At 36.0% G+C, this 18,212-nt stretch overlaps 1 protein-coding gene and 1 long non-coding RNA gene across 4 annotated transcripts; one reads left to right on the top strand and one right to left on the bottom strand.

Annotated features, from left to right (window-relative positions):
• Positions 1-2,148: 2,148 nt before the first annotated feature.
• LOC136265682 (uncharacterized) lies at positions 2,149-10,712 on the top strand. 3 transcript variants are annotated; one of them, XR_010705679.1, is made up of 8 exons: positions 2,149-2,364; positions 2,683-2,758; positions 4,885-4,955; positions 5,025-5,134; positions 5,584-5,713; positions 6,279-6,385; positions 10,296-10,343; positions 10,387-10,712. It is a non-coding gene; the product is annotated as an uncharacterized lncRNA (long non-coding RNA). The 3 variants fall into 3 exon arrangements; XR_010705681.1 differs by having other exon boundaries at positions 6,341-6,385; positions 10,296-10,712; XR_010705678.1 differs by having other exon boundaries at positions 10,296-10,712.
• Positions 10,713-13,797: 3,085 nt separating this feature from the next.
• Positions 13,798-17,312, bottom strand: LOC136265668 (papilin-like). The gene is made up of 14 exons (XM_066060565.1): positions 17,202-17,312; positions 17,044-17,117; positions 16,923-16,974; positions 16,429-16,626; positions 16,259-16,370; positions 16,125-16,199; positions 15,883-16,016; positions 15,692-15,833; positions 15,508-15,643; positions 15,092-15,299; positions 14,870-15,040; positions 14,595-14,774; positions 14,304-14,534; positions 13,798-14,256 (listed from the first exon to the last, which is right to left on the bottom strand). Exons 1-14 carry the CDS (start codon positions 17,256-17,258, stop codon positions 13,939-13,941), a joined length of 2,088 nt encoding a protein of 695 aa, XP_065916637.1. The 5' UTR covers positions 17,259-17,312; the 3' UTR covers positions 13,798-13,938.
• Positions 17,313-18,212: the final 900 nt, after the last annotated feature.

Below are 18,212 nucleotides of genomic sequence, written 5' to 3'. Positions count from 1 at the left end.
ATAGCAGTTGGACACACAGAAGTTCATAATACATTGTGTGTCACGTTGTACAGTTGAAATAACAAGGGACTTCCTTCTGAAGTGATGCGATGACAATGGTTATTGATTGTTACAAAGGAAGTGTCTATTGTTGGTAACACAGTGTAGCAAAAGAGTTTGAATATCGTAGTGAGTATTAGTCAGGAATTGAACTATGTATGTGTATTGTCAGTAATTTCAATGTATTTATCTTTTGCCTATTACTTCATCACAGACTTCTTCACAGAACTGACCAAGTGTATGTTGTCTATGTAGTACAGTATGTATGGTATATCCTTTTCAGTGAAAGCTCTGTTTTGATCATCTATGAGTTGTTATCTTGCTTAACAGGTGACTACATTGGGTAGGTTAATGCTTTATATATGATTTGATTTTGGCAAGTGACCATATTATACAGTAAGCTGATTAGAATAGGACACAATGATATAGGTCTGCATTTCACATGTTTGGTTACATTGTTGTGTACGTATATGCAACCGAGCACATGGGACTATGTATTGATGCTACAAAACACATCTGAATTTACCATTCAGGTGTTGTTGGTAATTACACGTTGTACTTTATAATTGCTATGTAATTTGGCCTTTTAATGCCATAGCTACGAGACTTTCAAGGAATACCCAGACAGCTGGTGGAATTATGCAAGAACAGTATCAACTATATTGACATTTTTTCTATAACAGATATCATGTAGTTATTGTCACGTCAGATATAGTTACACTGGCACATTCATTGTTAAACTGTAAAGTCTTGTGTAATCAGACCCTACGTTAATGTTTGTAGGACCTTATTGATGGCATTAATTGTAGACAAGCACCTCAAAAGTAAACAGATGCTTAAGATGTGGTCAGTACACTGTAAAAATTGAAGTGTCCCCAGGACAGTCAAAATGTTCCAATATATGGACACCAATGGTGGTAATGGTGTCCAGATCGGGACATTTTGGTGTCCTGGGGATACTTCAGTTTTTATAGTGTAACTCCCTGTGTGCAAATTGAGTCAGGCTGCACAAGACCTAGGAAAAGATTGTGATCCTGTCTAATTGGCATTCCTAGTTGCAAGGATTTTATAAAGGCCATTCTAGCAATCCTAATGAACTCAGCACTTTCACTCCCAAACTGGTTATGAATTCAATGACATTGCATGATTGCAACTAATTATAAGTTTGTTCACTTCTCTGTGTTTATAATGTGTATACTTGAGTGTATTTGTGGCATTTTTAGTCATAAGATTCATTAGTCAGCTAATTATGCAAACTTCTCTTACAAAAACTTTTGAAAAGCAGAAAAATTGTACCACAGATAGCCAAATGCAAAATACATTTTCGAGGATTCTGTGTTCGCCCAAATTAAATCCCACAAGGTTCGTCTACTTTGCTGTACACTCAAATCAAAATGTCACAATGTCGAGTTTAGTATTAAAGATGATTTGCAATTAGTGAAATGTTAAAAAGCCTTAAAGACACCTATTACATGAAAGTAGTTAAGGACACAATTTTAAGGATAATTATTAGCCACATTATAGTGTAGACACTTTGTGCTTGTGTTTGATGCATCCAGAGATGTGTAATATAATATTTTCCAACTTACTGTACTTCTAGCAAATTTTTAGCGCTGATCTGCTGATTTCTTTTTTTTTTTTTTTTTTAAGGATGTTGCTCTGACAGTTACTTCCAGAGAGCCCATCAATGTTTTAATTTGTGTTTACATGCAACACCTGTTGTTGGCCTGTCGGCTACTAATTTTTGCTTAATGTACTGTCATGCCGCAACTACCATGTAGGAGTACCTTTTTCCATATTTGGGTACGTAGGTAAGGATTATCTGCCTCTGCCTGATGAATTTTTGATAGTGTTACATCAGAAACACTACATACTATTATTTAGACAACTGTTTGTTTATTATTGATAGTATCAGCTAACAGGAGGTACTATACCGCATACCCCATGCTGAGATGTCTAGTTATTGTTTTGTGCATTGTATGTTGATTAATATGGACAGCTTGAGTTTGAATGTACAGTTAGTCTAGATCATTCTCAATTAAATTAAAACATACCTTTTAGGAAAGCACCATTGCCTCTGTAATAGTAATAGTATCAGCAGTACATATCTTATAACTAAAATTGTGATATTATTGGATTTAGTTCATGTACGGTTGTAAACAACAAAGTTCTGAAGATCAGTACCATATTCCCTCAGCAGTGAGATAGATCATACAGTTGTATTATACTTTATATAGCTTGTCTTTTTACAGGAAACAGACTCTTCAACTAACAAAAGATGTCTAGGAAGTGAACATATACACCATGGACTAGATTTCTGGAAGTGTAATATGTAATATGTAGCTACGGCAACAGTCATTGTAATATGTAGTTCTGTACAACATGACTGCACCCTTACATTAGCAATTTGTTGCATGCTTCAAGTTGTACCACTACAATAAACTGTAATTGCCCAATTGTTTGCCTTAATTTAGTGATGTACTGTCTGATTAGGGCTGTAAGCTTAAGGATGTATCAGTAAGATTACACAATATTACATGCACAAGTCACATAATATTATGTATTTGATTATGTTAAGAATGTATCAGTAAGATTATGCTATAACTGCATAACCAGTCACTGTTGCTTGTATTATTTTCCAAGGTATCTGTATCATTTAAATATCTGTCCTTCACAACTTACGGCAAATAGAGCTCAGTAAACTGAAGAAGTGGTCAAGGTTTGTGCTATATTGTGTATTTGAATACTTCTGTGTCTAGGCACTACTATACTTATAATATTATGCCATTCACAGTGCAAGTCTTCTCTGTATGCCTTATTTCTACGTAGATATATGTAGAACCTTCAATTCATTACATTGTGTGATAACCTGTTTAGTTCTATGCACTTTTAAAATGAAACTTGAATTTTGTGCTAAAATGGAACTGGAACTTAAAGGATTTTCCACCTGTAATTACTTTTCTTTAATTTTTGAAACTTATGTTTATCAACTATCTTAATTGGTGTGGACAGGTTTACCAGGTTTGGTTTTCTAGTCAGTCAAATGCCAAGTCCTGAGCTAACTGACGCTTATAGTCAGGACATATAAACTTAATTAAGAAAATCATGTAGTACGTAGTTATCTGAGCTTCACAATCTAGTACTTGTCTAATATTTATGTATACAGGCTCAGCTATGTACGTATAAACATTTAAAGCTCATGATAGGCTAAGTCAAAACATTCCCCACAACATCATTCTCTTCAGTTTCCATTGCCCATGTCCTACATTTTCAGTTTTTTACTGCTCTTTTGTCACTATACCCATTGGACACAGTTTCATGGTACAGTGTAGGATAAAGAACTAAGTATTGCATCTCCATAAGGAGAGATCTCACACTAAGGACAACATCCCATCATACGTAGGAACACAATGTAAAACTTCATTGTGCTCTACATGTTTTTATTGTATAAGGAACGTATTGTATGTAATAGTGCTTTAGAGATCATTGCTTTTGCGTACCATTTCCCTTTAGGATACTTCACTCAAAGATTTTCAATTAGGCTCCTAGGCTAGTGATAAACACCTCGAACAGGCTCTGCCTTCTGTGTTCACCCTCCAGTGCCTAACTGGCTGATGATAAAAAATAAATACCACTTGTCTTTGCATCACCAGGCAAAGACAAGTGGTATGTCACCAACTCAGCACAAGGTTTGGCATCATTTCTATTATGCTGACAGCAGTGATTGTGCATACAAATGATTGTTTTTTCAACCAAGTAAGTACCAGCCAGATATCAGCCTTGTATTTCTTTCATGCATGATGCCTTGGCAGTGTTAATTGGGTACAATCAAGCCCGAACATCCTCCCATAGTATTTCCAGCAAACTTCTTCTATTTTATAAATAACCACTGACTGGAGAACACAGCCCTTCATTTTAAAGGCTATTGCTTCAGTTTTAATTTTTTTTTATTAAGGCTTTAATTACAGCGCAAGTGCTGAAGGCCTGTAGGACATCTTGTCCTACAGCCTGTTTAAAGATGTTATATTAAGTGTGTTTGAAAAGGCACAGAAAGGAGAAAAAATTCATGGCTGGACCTATATAGGCAGCCTCAATTCAATGGGAAAGATAATTACATTTGTTGAACACAATGTGGCAAGTTCTTGCTATAAAATCTCCAGAAGTGTTTGCTGCTCAAATAGTTTTATTAGTGAGTGAAAATCTTACCTATTCATTGGTTAGTCATACTGATTTCGATCCCATTTTGTCTAAAGGTTATTTAATAGCTTTATAGGCTGCACAGTCTAATATCCAGCACTATAAGATTTTGTTTTCTTATTGAAACTTCAGGTTTCCAGAATCTGGAATCTGTCATGGAACAGGACACATTTTAAACTTTTATCCTAGTTAAATAATAGTCTCTCACATGATAGCAACACTTATAGCATTGTTCTGAATTATGATTTTGGTGAAAAGATTGAGATACTCTAATAAAGCAGTCAGGAAATATAAACTATTCTAATATAACAGTCACTTAGCTGTAGTGGAAACTCCTTTTTCAAAATTCCTGCGTACGCCCCTGCCACAACAGTCACTAAACTTGCACATTTATATCTCATTTAGTCATTAACCATTCTTGTGTGCTCAACTAATTCAAGCTGTTACATGAAAGTCATAGCAACTAATTATGTCACAGTGTCCTAACAAATTGTCAAATGTCAATCCTGACATGAAATTAGTAGCAACTCAGTCATTATAATAGTGTAGTCCCTTAGTAGTTATGGTACTGTTGCCATCCCATCAGCAACAATATGGTTGTCTATGCTGCAAATGTTATGGTTTTCACAATGGTGCTTTTTTATAAAGGTGGCTAATGACATCAAGTGAAATGGGATGTACCTCAAAGACCAAATATTCCAGCACCTCATCTCCACACAGTACGTAAATCCACACTTAATCCCACATTGCAAGTATGACACTGTTAAACAGCTTGTATTTTTTATTAGGTGATGGACTATTAAAATAGCCAATCCTGCTCTATATTGTCTCACCAGTTCCTTGACAGAGTACTGCATTGTAAAATCTAATGATAAAGAAATTATGGACAATTATTAAGGTACATACTGTACAATTGTCCTAGTAAATTTAGTACATGGGATTTAGCTGTCAGTTAGGGGACTAGTTCTGTCATGAATGGAATTATGTTGACAATGCTGACTGCTGTAAATCTGTCAGCAATCTCAGCATGCCTGGCATAGACAAGACATTGTGGGGATTATTGTAGCTAGCAGGAAGCTGCTTGCATAATGAAATAATTGGCTGTTATAATTTTAATATATTGTATTATGTTAACACTGTTTACCATATCAAGAGGAATCCCTGTGTCAGACACAGTCAATTGATTTAGGGCCCCTAGCAGAATGTGCGTTATTTGCAATATTAATTATCACAAACTTAGTCGCATGTTTATTATTGTTGATCGTTTGTGCCAAATGTTCACACTGCTTCATTACAAGTGATTTACCTTTGTCATTCCATGTTGATTGCTTTAATGGATGGGTGCAGAGTGCAAAAATGTATCATTGACAAATATAGACCATACGTATAAAGAGGTTGCACAGCTATTGTAGCATATACTGTGACTGATTATTGGATAGTGTCTGAAGATCATTTTTCATCATGTATTATCAAAAAAGTAAGGATTAAGTTTCAGTATGATTAATTCTACATGAATGTTTTATTGCAATCAGTAATGCTGACATGAGTATAATCTATGTATGATAATGTCTTGTTAAAACTTTTGTTTCACTTTATTGCATGTGTTATCTGGATAATTTATAAATGTCATTTGATCATTAGTCAACATGTTAATTAGTTCATTATCTAATAAAAGGAGCCAACAGTTTAGCAATTACATGGGCATAGTAACAGAACACAAACACAGTTGGCGTCATGACTATGCTGGGAGCCAATAACCATAACACTTTCCATTTCATTGAGGTAACATATCAAAAACTGGCCACTCTAACTAATTGCTTTATTTATGCTGCGGTAGTTAGATATTTGTCTGCTTGTCACTTTCTCTTGAATGCATTTCAAGAGGTACTTTTGCATTTCAGTAAGCTGAGTGTAAGACGTACCATGAACTACGTGTCATAAAGTATCTGGACTCTGAAGCAGATAGATTTTAATGTTTTTAATGTGTGTTGTTTGTTTGTTGTACCATACGCTATAGCTCTTGTTTCTTACATCATCTTTAGTCTCTTATGGTCATACAATGTTAACAGATTTGCCCTGAGGATCACACTTACTCTTGTTATAGTTTGCAGAGTGACAACCTTATTAAGCAGGTGGCTGCAATAGACAGGTCAATTTGTACACAAATGACACATTTGGGGATTATTACTGTGGCCAGTGACCTGATTAGATGAGTTCCTTGTAATGTGAAGTACTGTAGATTCGTCTGTTAGCGTTCATTAAAATGCCACCAAATAGCTCTTTATAATGAGTCAGAAGTTCAACTTTCAATGAGGTAAAAAAATGGTTATGCAAAATTAACAACATTCAATTATGTTTATGAAAACTTCATTTGTGATCTATAACAATAGAAGATGATTGACTAATCGTTTGACAATTGTACCGATTTAAATAAAAACGGGGCAGTTGGGATGCCAATACATGGTGACTGCTTTTATAGATACGTATATTTCACCATAGTACTGTCAATAGCTATGCCACACAATCTTAATAGTTATGCCACACGATTTTGTACTTTTATAAATGAAATCTCCTGAGTTCATACATACAATCGTATTGATATGCATCCAAGCACATTAGTGCTGGAAATTTTTTCTTTCAAAAAGGATGCTAACGCGTGTTTGTATGGATATAAGTGTTCCTCACTATGGTCCCCTCTTAATTCCAATGTGATACTGTTATTCAGCTTGTGTTTCATGATGTATATGATTGTCTTCAATGACAAGCTTTCAACTTGAGGACAAGAAATTCTTGTATCTATATAGTAAGTCACTCACCTGTTCATATTATAAAGGAAGCCAAGAAATTTGGATGTTTCTTTTTGGTCACATGCGCCATTTGATGCTGAATTATAAAACCATACAAGTTTTTAAAACTTCTCTTTCCATAGTACTACTACAATAGCAATAAGCAAATTTCCAGGAAAATTAACCATTAATTAACTGTTGCCCCTAACAACCTGAATTTTATTATTTTGTAGGTGTCAATGTCTGAAGTGTGTACCTTCTCCAATTTTTAACTGGATAGCACATATAAGTCATGAGAAATGAGTTACATGACATTTAGATGTTTCCCCATACACTATCTATCTGAGGACAATTTTGAGAGTTAAGCATGCTAGTTGGAAAAAACCGGGTAGACTTGGGTTCTCAGATATCAAATAGCCATCACTATATGTATGAAGTTAGTTGTATATGTACCCTAGCAGATTTTTAAAAATTAATTGATCTGATACTGAATCTGAAAGCATTTTTAAGGTTGCATTTGTAATTCTTAACCTGGGAAAAATCTTCATATTAACCACTCTGAGATTGAATCTGAGAGCATGTTTGGTGTGCTGTTATAAAAACAAGCTTAACCTATAAGTATAGTGTAATAGTCACTCAAAATTTTAGGGGGTAAATCTGAGATTTTAGGGGGGGGAGTTCCCCCCCCTAGAATAAACACTGTGTAGCTACCCTTTTAAAAATTGGAGTATTTACTTTAGACATAGACTCCCACAAATATTGTAAAATTCAGGTTGCTAGGGGCAACAGTTAATTATGCATGACAACACCTTATTAGGATGAGTGTTTATTTAAAATTCTATAGTCATGAACCATGGTGATGGCTTATAATAGAGATTGCCTATGTTCTTTGCCAAAATCCTAATAGGATGCTCACATAAACACCACCTTAGAAAGCTCCCTAACCACAAAGGAAGCCATAGAAGTTAACTTAGAAGAAGTATAGGTCTACTAGTAGATATGAAGTCAACCTGAAAGGAACCAATAAAGATACTTTTAAAACTGAAATATGCTATATATTTTGTTCTAATAATAACAAGTACACAGAAAATTTGGAATTTTCAACTAGAGTAGGGACCATAGCACATCAATAAAAAGTACTGAAACAAGCTGGAGTAGTGCACGATATTAAATCACAGTAAAACAATACGAAGTGTTATATCTGGACAACTAGAGTAGGGACCATAGCACATCGATAAAAAGTACTGAAACAAGCTGGAGTAGTGCACGATATTAAATCACAGTAAAATAATAAGAAGTGTTATATCTTGAGCACAGTAGGGATATAACACTTCGTATTGTTTTACTGTGATTTAATATCGTGCACTACTCCAGCTTGTTTCAGTACTTTTTATTGATGTGCTATGGTCCCTACTCTAGTTGAAAATTCCAAATTTTTCTGTGTACTTGTTTGTAAACTTTTTTTGTACATAATTATTATGACTGGTGAACCCACGCATACTGCAGTCTGAAATGGCACCGTGCACCCCAATTATTGCTTGAAAAGTGATCATGAAGTATCCATTACACTTCGTTGTCAGCTATGCTCAATGCGTTATGTAGCATTTCGAATCAAGAACTGTTCGAAAAGCACCTCTGCTATGCTATCAAAATAGCCACTATGAAAAATACGGATGATTTCCATTACAAAGGGAAGCCATCATGTGCTACCGCCAAATCGACACTTTTTGCTGTAGGAAAGATGAATGGAACACAAAGGAGGACACTGGTAAGTCCATGAAGAATGCACTGTATGTACTGCGGTTTTCCAAAAGGCACCTGTCGAGCCGAAGTGATGTTGAACAGTGAAAAAATCAAGCACATAGCCTTAGCCGTTATCGAGTTACGCTTGTCTGAAGGCATTAGTCAGGTACTCAGTCAGTCAGTAGAAAATTCCGTTAAATAAATTATTTTTAAAATTCCGTAGCAACTTGTTGAAAGCATTTCGGGTCGATCTGAAAACTTGTTTGGGCCTAGTTTCACCTAACCAATACTGCCTCATCATCGTCGGGGAAAACTGAAGCTGGTTTTTGGGTGATGTTATCCCGTGGGCCATGCCTACTCCTTTGTGGTCCCTACTATACAGTACGATAGTAGCTAGCTACTGTATGATTATTTTTTCACTGGTCTACAGGAAAATCTGTTTACTTTTTGGGGAATAAAAATTACATAGCCTTCCTTCCTGTGTTGCTCTGTCCATGACCTGTTTTTAAATGCGTATTGCAATGATGACGTTCATTCTCAAGCAAAGTTGCTTCTTGTAGATTCACTTTGCCATTGATCTGACTTAGTTTCTGCAAGGGAACATAACTATATTATGCCAAAGATATAGTCCTTTTTTGATTGACTCATGCTTTATATACCTTCAGTCTTACTGAGTTTATTAATCAATTTCTTGTAACTTTAGTTGGCTGGTAACTTGGCCTCCTTTTCCCAAGACAATAACTTAAAATGTATCTAGCTATCTATAAGTGTAAAACAGAATGCAGCAAACTAACTGTAGAACTCTATGACACATCACTGTCAAATCTTTGTAAATAGCATACTGTATTAGCATTTATTATTGGCTCAACCACATGTCAATAGTTTCCTGTTGTATTTACTTTTGTAGACAGTAGACACAGTGTTTCGCACAGCCAAGCCAATTTATATCGGGTAGGATTCATATACATACGTATGTGACTGGATTTACAAAAGGGGATCTTCCACACACATCCAGTTTTATGAACTTGGAAGACCATAACTCAGTGTTTAAGAAATGTGTAAATCTAAGGTAGCGTGTAGCAAGTGCACGATCGAGATGCTCTAATAGTACAGTCACCCTAGCTATTAGTAGGCATTCCAGCCTGATTTATAAATTTGGAAAAATGGACTTTTAAACCAGGCATGTGCTCACAGCCAGCCAAAGGCCAGTTTGACACAGTCAATTCCATTATGTAGTGTAGTTGTGATCCATCCACGAATTTGGAGTGTGGGTGGGATAACAAATGTTCAAATACTGAATTCCACATTCAATAGATGATCATGAGTTTAACAAACTCATTCCTCTCTAATGTTTTGCGTGCCTTACTTATATGAATCTATATGTAACAGAACTCCCATGTGTTGAGAGAAGCATCAGCTTATATACATCATTGGTCTTCCTATTTAAATACAAATAACACTAGCATGTGTATATATATAGAATATACAATTATAATCTAGCTAGTGTGTCACTGATGTTTTTCTATGTAGACATTTTGGAGTGTTTTAAAGTGTCTGCTGTGCCATTCTTATCAAAATGTATGATTATTGGTGACCCTGCATATAACATGTGTGCTTGCAGTGTGTGGGTGTAAGTTTGTTCCTATCAAGAACTGTGATGTGTCTGTAGCTGTTGATTCTGGTACACAACTACTAATGCAGTCTTGTAACATGAGTTCTATCACAAAGGAAGAACGGAGTTTGGTGCATGACTTGTATATTGAAATCATGAAGCCAAGAGCAGCCATCTACTAATAAGATTGTGACTTCTTCACTTCAAGCATCAGAAGTGTCTAGTGCTAGGAAACATAAGAGAACACAGTCTGGTGCAAAGAGAATTTGATTTTGATAATATTTTGAAATGTGTGTTTTATTAGAGTATAAAGTTCTTTTATAAGATTTAATTGTAATGCAGATTTATAACTAGCTTTAAATTCAAGGTTGTGGTCTTGCAAATAGATTGGCTGCACGGAAAAAATACAAAGTGCTGTATCCAAGTGGCTGTATGCTGTAGAATATCATAAATGTCTATAAACTGTAAAACAGTCGCATCAGCAGTGTGGCAATCTGCATATTCCACAACTACATGTATACATCTTTCCCATGCATCCATCCTTTAAAATGTCAGCATTACTTATATACGGTTAATTATGCAGATAATTATGCAAGAATGAAAATAAAGAAAGGCAATGGAAATCAGCTGGAGTTCCATAACACAAGGAAAATCCCTAAACCTGCATGCATTACAGGGGTAAATTATTTCTCTAAAGAAGGAAAGAAAAAAATCAAGTTTACAGAAAACTGAATTTCCAGAGGTGAGATGGAAAATTGAAGACATACGGAACAGAAAGTAGCAATGAAAACAAATGATATAACAGGGAACATAAAAGTCAGTCTGAAGTAGCTACATACATATATATGTATATATGTGTGTAATAAAAAATCCCAAACTTTAAATTAAGATGATGGAGACTGTTCTGATGCAGTTAACTAATTTATCATACGGTACAGTAGTACTGTTACCATACTGTTTAATAGGGATAGTCATACACTTACCCAGGAAAATTGACTTGGAACTGCCAATGCTATTCAGTGTTTTTGTATAAAGTATGTAGTATAAGAGTAATGTGATGTGATCATGATATAGAATAACAAAACAAGTCCAATATATAATCATACAAAAAGACATAATATAATTATACAAAGTCATTTCAGAGTAAGGATAAAGGGGAGTCATGTTAGTAAAACATAGTGTCATATCCAATGTACTGATCATTATGTACAACCTGTATCCTGCCCGGGTAAGTCACCTTTACAGCAGGGACTTTCACAAAGATTGTACCAGTGCAGTGGAAGCAATGGCCATTGTTTACAATATTCACAGCATTGTTTTTGGCAAGGTGGTAATTCATCTTTGTGGCAAAACTGTGCTTCGCATATCTCAGAAACTAGACCGACACTTTGGACCACATGTTTGTGCCATACTGGGCTTTGCATTTGAGCACTTTTCATTGGCAAGTGTTACATTTCCCAGTTTGCAGTATAATGTTCTTGTTTGTGTACCACCGCAAGTTTTACTGCACTATAAGAAAGAGCAATATTTCACATTTGCTATGCTGCATGTTTACAGATACTTACGTAGCCCCAGTCTGTTGGGAACCATTCTGGATTACATCCATCAGTCATGTAACATCCTTGTGTATTTGATGGTTCTGTTGCTGGGTTACATTTAATGTGGTCATTCCCTTCAGAAGTCCTTCCGCTGTGTATGCAATGTACATTTCTGTACTGTACTCCTTCTTTGTGACATCCAAGTGCAACACACTGAGATTACAATAAATAAATACATGCATGCTGTATTGCAGCTAAAACACTTACTTCTTTTAGCCAATTTTCAACTGCCCATATTCCATTACAACAAGGTCCTTGGCAAGTTCTTTCTTCTGCTGGCTTTGCAATTGGAATGTTCTCAAGGCAAACACTGTAATCCACAGCTGTCCCATTTTCAGTACAGTTTACTTGCCTGGTCTGGACACCTTCACCACAACTCACAGAGCACTATATAGACAATTAATACAATTAGCTCTATTACTCTGCATTTTTGGTAGGTGCTAGGTTTGAGTCTATTACGTTTGCCAGTATGAGGGAATAGTAGGAAGGAAAAATCATAAATCAAAAATGCTAGCCAGAATTTTGCAGAAATTCCTCTGCAATAAAAGCTATTGACCTCTCTGAATCATTAAGAATACCATTTGAGGTAGGAGAACGGTAAGCAAAGTTCAATTCTGGAGTTTAGTAAATAATGATGGAGCATTTTTAATAGCACTTTACTGTCAGGTAGCTTAAACTACTGCTAGTGAGGTGTAGTGGATTGCCACCATCCAAAATGTTAAAGGCTGGGGAAAGTTTTATGCCTTCATGCTATTTTGATCAAATTTTTTCACAAATGGCTACCAATCTGCTAAAACTGCAAAAAAATTCCCTCCTCTAAAATAACTCACTATACAATATTCTTGTTGCAATTTATGTATACTGTAAATGACGAAAGTTAGTATAGTACTGCTTGACTCACTAAAAACATTTCAAAATCTTTTCATTCAAATGTCTGACACTTTATTTATGACCAATCAATATTTTCTGCGCGTTTCCTGTTATAATTGCATGGCCTGTTACATATACAACTTTCTCAAACTTGAAATGGGCCAAACCACACATGTCTGTTCTTCATACCTAAACTGTTATCACTGAAATGCTATTTCTTTTGAAAAACATCCAGTTTTCTGCTCAGCTCAATGTGTACATACTGTACCATTGTAGAGGTGATTGGTCACTAGGAGCAGTGTGTTGGCATCAAAGCCATTCAATTGTGCATTGTTTCACTGCCAGTAAAATTGTTAATTATATGTACAAGACTCAGGCTTGCACATCAATAGTGAGATACAGTCCAGCATGCTTTTTCAACTGCACAACAGTATATCAGATGATTAAACAGGTGCCTCATGGCTTTCACTGTGTAGCCCTCTAATGCTCAAACCATCCACCTGGTTGTGATACATCCATGGACAGAAGTTGTTGTGTAGCGTTAATTTTATACAGCTGTGTCTTGCAGCAGTAGGAGTGCAAGATTGAAGTTTTTATAAGCTTGACCCACTACTTTGTCATCCATTTAAACAATGTTGCATCATAAACTTAAACATGTTAACAATACCAACGCACTGCCCCTTTAAACCATTCATAATTACACTGTGTACAAGCCCCATCCATGTGTTTTGTATATATAGGTTGATCGGGATGTGATGATATGGAATAATAAGACATAATATGTATCCAAACCAATGTTGGTTAAAGAAGACCAGTTGATAGCAAAACACCGGCGATGGTACTCACAGTTTTTCTCAGAAAATAATCCAAGATTGTTGTTTCAGAAAGAAAACAATTCTGAGTGGTAAACACAACCTATTGCTGCTGTTACGTATGTACTAACATGTTGTCTTGTTTATTTGATAGTTTTATAAATTATTAATAAAGTACAATCATGCAAAAATGTGTTACAAAAATTATTATGGTGTCAGAATTAAGCGGAGTCATGTTAGGCAAACAATAGTGTCATCCAATGTACCATTATGTGGAGTCATCATGTACAGAAGGTGCCGTCATTTGATCCAATTATGAGTTCACCTGTACAGCACTGCTTGTCACACCGATTGTATCGTAGTAGTCCCGTCAATTGTGGAAAAGCTTCTTCACATGAATCGCAGCAATTTTGATGGCATTGTGGTAAATCATCTCTGTAGCAAAACTCTTTGAAACATATATCAGAGACTGTACAATTTGAATTACATGTACGTTTTATACTTGGCTTCTTATTTGGGCATCTTTCATTCATAAGTGTTTCATTTCCCAGTTTACATGTTATGTTTCTCTCTTGTGTACCACGACAAGGTTTACTACACTAAAAAATATGGTTCACATTTGCACTACCATTTAGTTCATACTTACCTGGGTCCAATCTGTTTCAATCCAAGCTGGTTCACATCCTTGAGTCCTGTAGCATCCTTGTGTGTTTAACGGTTCTGTTGCTGGGTTACACTTAATGTGGTCATTCCCTTCAGAAGTCTTTTCATTGTGTATGCAATGTACATTTCTGTACTGTACTCCTCTTTCATGACATTCAATTGCATCACAATTTCTGGATTGTGTACCTTCTTTGTGACATCCAGGTGCAACACACTGTGCAGAAATCAAATACACACACACATATATATGCTTTATTGCAGCTCACACACTTACTTCTGTTAGCCAGTTTGTAACAGTCCATATTCCATTACAACAAGGTCCTTGGCAACTTTTTACTTCTGTTGGCTTGGCATTTGGAATGTTCTCAAGGCAAACACTGTCATCTACAACTGTCCCATTTTCAGTACAGTTTATTTGCCTGGTCTGAACTCCTTCACCACAACTCACAGAGCACTACAACAATTAATATACAAGTGTCATTATATCACAATAACATCCTCCCAAAGAGCAAACACCTGTACAATAGTTTGTAGTGTCCAGTCCCTTACTTTGGTCCAATTAGATTTGATCCACTTGTGGATGCACATGTCTCCAGTACATGATCTCTCTATACGAGGCTTTGCCTGCAAACTGCAATTGTGTCTGCGTATCTTGTTTCCATTGGCATCTCTACATGTGACATTTCTACTTTGAATTCCTTCCCCACAATCAACAGAACACTGAATGTGAAATAATATGTAATATGAAGTAGTGATTGTTTTGTAACTTACTATACTCCAGTCTCCTGCGTGCCAATGGTTGTGACAAGGGTGTTTGTTACATTCATGTAGTGATGCTGGCTTTGTTTCACTGTCACACTTCCCTGGTGTCTGGATTGGTTGCACACCATTTCGGATCACTTGTACACATCTAACATCCCTCATCCTGTCTCCTCCACCACAACTTTGTGAACAGTGTGTCCAATCGGAGTGTGTCCATCTAAAGTGGAAATCATCGCATTTATAGATGTTATATTCTTCAGACGATGGTCATATCCCATTTGAAAAATAATAACCACAAGGAATTATATAATGATAACACTGAAAGTGATAGTGTTTATGAATAATCAACCACACATCCTATTATAGTTTTGTGAACTGCTAAGGTTTCAACTATCATGATTTCATATAGTGGAGAATATACTCACTCAGAGGGACAAGCTGGCTGATCACAAAATATTAAGTTGTATGAAAGTCCTTCCTTTGACTGATCACTGCATTCTATGTCCGGTGCCCTTATTTTAGTGCCTGCTGTTCGGCAATAAATCTCTGGCATTTGGATTCCTGGAAAAACTAAATATGACTAAATTAAATAGTTAGATTCTGTAATACCTCTTCCACAAGTTTGAGAGCAGGGAGTATAATTGTCTCCTACAGCCCATTCATAGTAACTTGAAATTTCAAGCTCATATGGAATATGGACAGACATGTGGTAAACACATTCCATCTTGTGGCTACTTTTCGGACAATGAACCTAACGAAAGTTAGTTACAATAGAACTGAATAATAGTGTAATTACATACCTCAATGGTGACTGGTGATTGAAGTGGTCCTTCTGCAGTCAACTCATTGTTAGAAATTGTAAAAACTGTCCCTGATAGAGATATGACTGATTGGTCTCTGCTAAAGTGTAGAGACTTTGTAGAATTGCTGATGGCTGTAGATTAAGGTATATCGTATTCATTTACTATTTATATGAAGGTTACAATGAATGTAATTAAGTTACAATTATGTAATTTTAGAATACAACTCTATACTATATCACCTTTGAAGCTACAGGAAGATGAACCCAAAGCAATGCTTATGTTGGTTGATTCAGATGGTAGCGTAGTGTGGTAATCTATGCAAATTAAAATTTTGGTAAATAAACGTCCATGCAAACACTATACACTAACATACCATTAGAAGCGATTTCCTTAAATTTGCATGTCAGTTGAACACACAAATCACTGCATGTTCCACACTTGTTTGTTGTTTTCTTTGATCCAAGAACATGATCACAGCCAAAGGGCTACATAATAGACAAGAGTTGATATGAGACAAGTCAGTTATATTTCCACAAAACTTACCACACATTCTCCAGCAACACAAACACCACTCGAGGAACAAGGTGTTCCATCTACAACTAAACCTTTCTGTGCAGGACTCTGTCCTGGTGCACTGCATAGCAGTTTGCAGGGATCACTTTTGTTAATGAATGGCATTGACTCCTCTCCATGTGTCTTACATTGTTGACTCCTGAAGTCAGCATTGCCATCTGGGCACCTCTAAAAAATGAATAAAGACCAAATCAGTACATCTTAAGTGTTTGTGTTAACACCAATAGGCCACATTATTGTGTTTATGTGGTTTGTGTGGGATAGGGAGTCGTGCGTCTGCAAAGTAACCCACAGCATATAAACAATTCCCTTTTTTTTATCATGCCACTCCTCCAAGAATTTGTGGCATGGCTGGGCGGTGAATTTGCAGACACCTGCCACACATGTTGCTGCAACCACAAACACTAGTTTAGATACTATTGATAACAGGCCTTTAGGCTATAACAATACAAATATTTACTTACCTTCACATTGCAAGCCTTAAATTCTTCCCTTGTTCCATCACATTCACCTTTCCTAAGAGTACAAATTTGTTGCAATAATAGAAGGCCTGGCCTATCACTAGTGCATTGCTGTTAAACTTACTGGCAAGGGATGGTCCTCTGCATGATTCCAACACCACAAGTTCTAGAGCAGGGAGTCCATTTACTACCTAAGATCTAAAAGCACATAGTGATTGTTTAATTCAGTAACCATAGTACATATATAGATTGGTGGTTTTCTTTAGCAAGAAACATCCTTACCATATTAGCAACGGAAATCAGAGCAATCAAGATAAACAGCTGTTTGCAACAATCCATATTCTTTGCATAGATCTGAATTCACAAAAGACTGCAGATCAAATGGTGGAACGGCTGAGTATTCACATATTTATACTATCTACAAACAGGAAGTCTGATAAGTGCTGGCCAGTAAGGTTCATGGAAATGCAAGCACTAAAACCACAGTACTTTTATGGTTTCCCACTTAATCTTACAAGTGCCTTACATGTAAATTTGTAGTGAACATTTTATGAATACCTTTAGTGTTTATAAAACATGTCTTCATTTGTGCACACACAAAAATGTATCTTGCATAACCACAACTAACCCACTGTAGTGACAGTTCTAACACATGAAGGAAATGGTTATTGTTTCTGGTTATTATATATATAGTGTAGCTATGATAACAGTATAATCGTGATTGTATGTGGAACCAAAATGATTGGTGTTTACACTGAGTCATAAATTGTGGTTTGTGCCACAGAAAGGTACGTATTATTATGCAGTCTTTGTATACATTTGTAAATTTGTTACTGGCAAATGGTTATGAGTGTATCCATATAACTTGTTCATATGGTGTTACCTACATAGCTACCTCCAAGCTGTTTAGCTACAAGCCAGCTTGTTGTTACCAAATAACTGTACGATGCCAATAGTAGGGAAGTACATTTCACTGTTAGTAAGTATGTCATGTTCACTAAACTAATGCACTGGTGTCTGTCATATGTGACAAAGACAAAATTGATCAAATCAGGAGCCTCTACTTGGAGTGTGTTTTTTGCATTCAATAACTAGGGTTTATCCAGGTACGTAGCTACCAAGCTCCAAGTGGCTGACACCTGGAGTGTATAGTTTACTTATCACAATTAGATTTAAATTGTGGCCTCCAAGCATAACCTGGTGATTTAATCAAATCAACAACAGCTTTAGCCTATCAAAATCTAGCTTCCGCCAACTGTTTAACATCCAATTTGTCTGTCCTCGCCCACGTCA

This window comes from Dysidea avara, chromosome 9 (genome assembly GCF_963678975.1).
Source record: "Dysidea avara chromosome 9, odDysAvar1.4, whole genome shotgun sequence".
NCBI lineage: Eukaryota > Metazoa > Porifera > Demospongiae > Dictyoceratida > Dysideidae > Dysidea > Dysidea avara.
The sequence above is the reverse complement of the archived record's forward strand: the minus strand, read 5'-3'. Positions and strand labels throughout refer to the sequence as shown.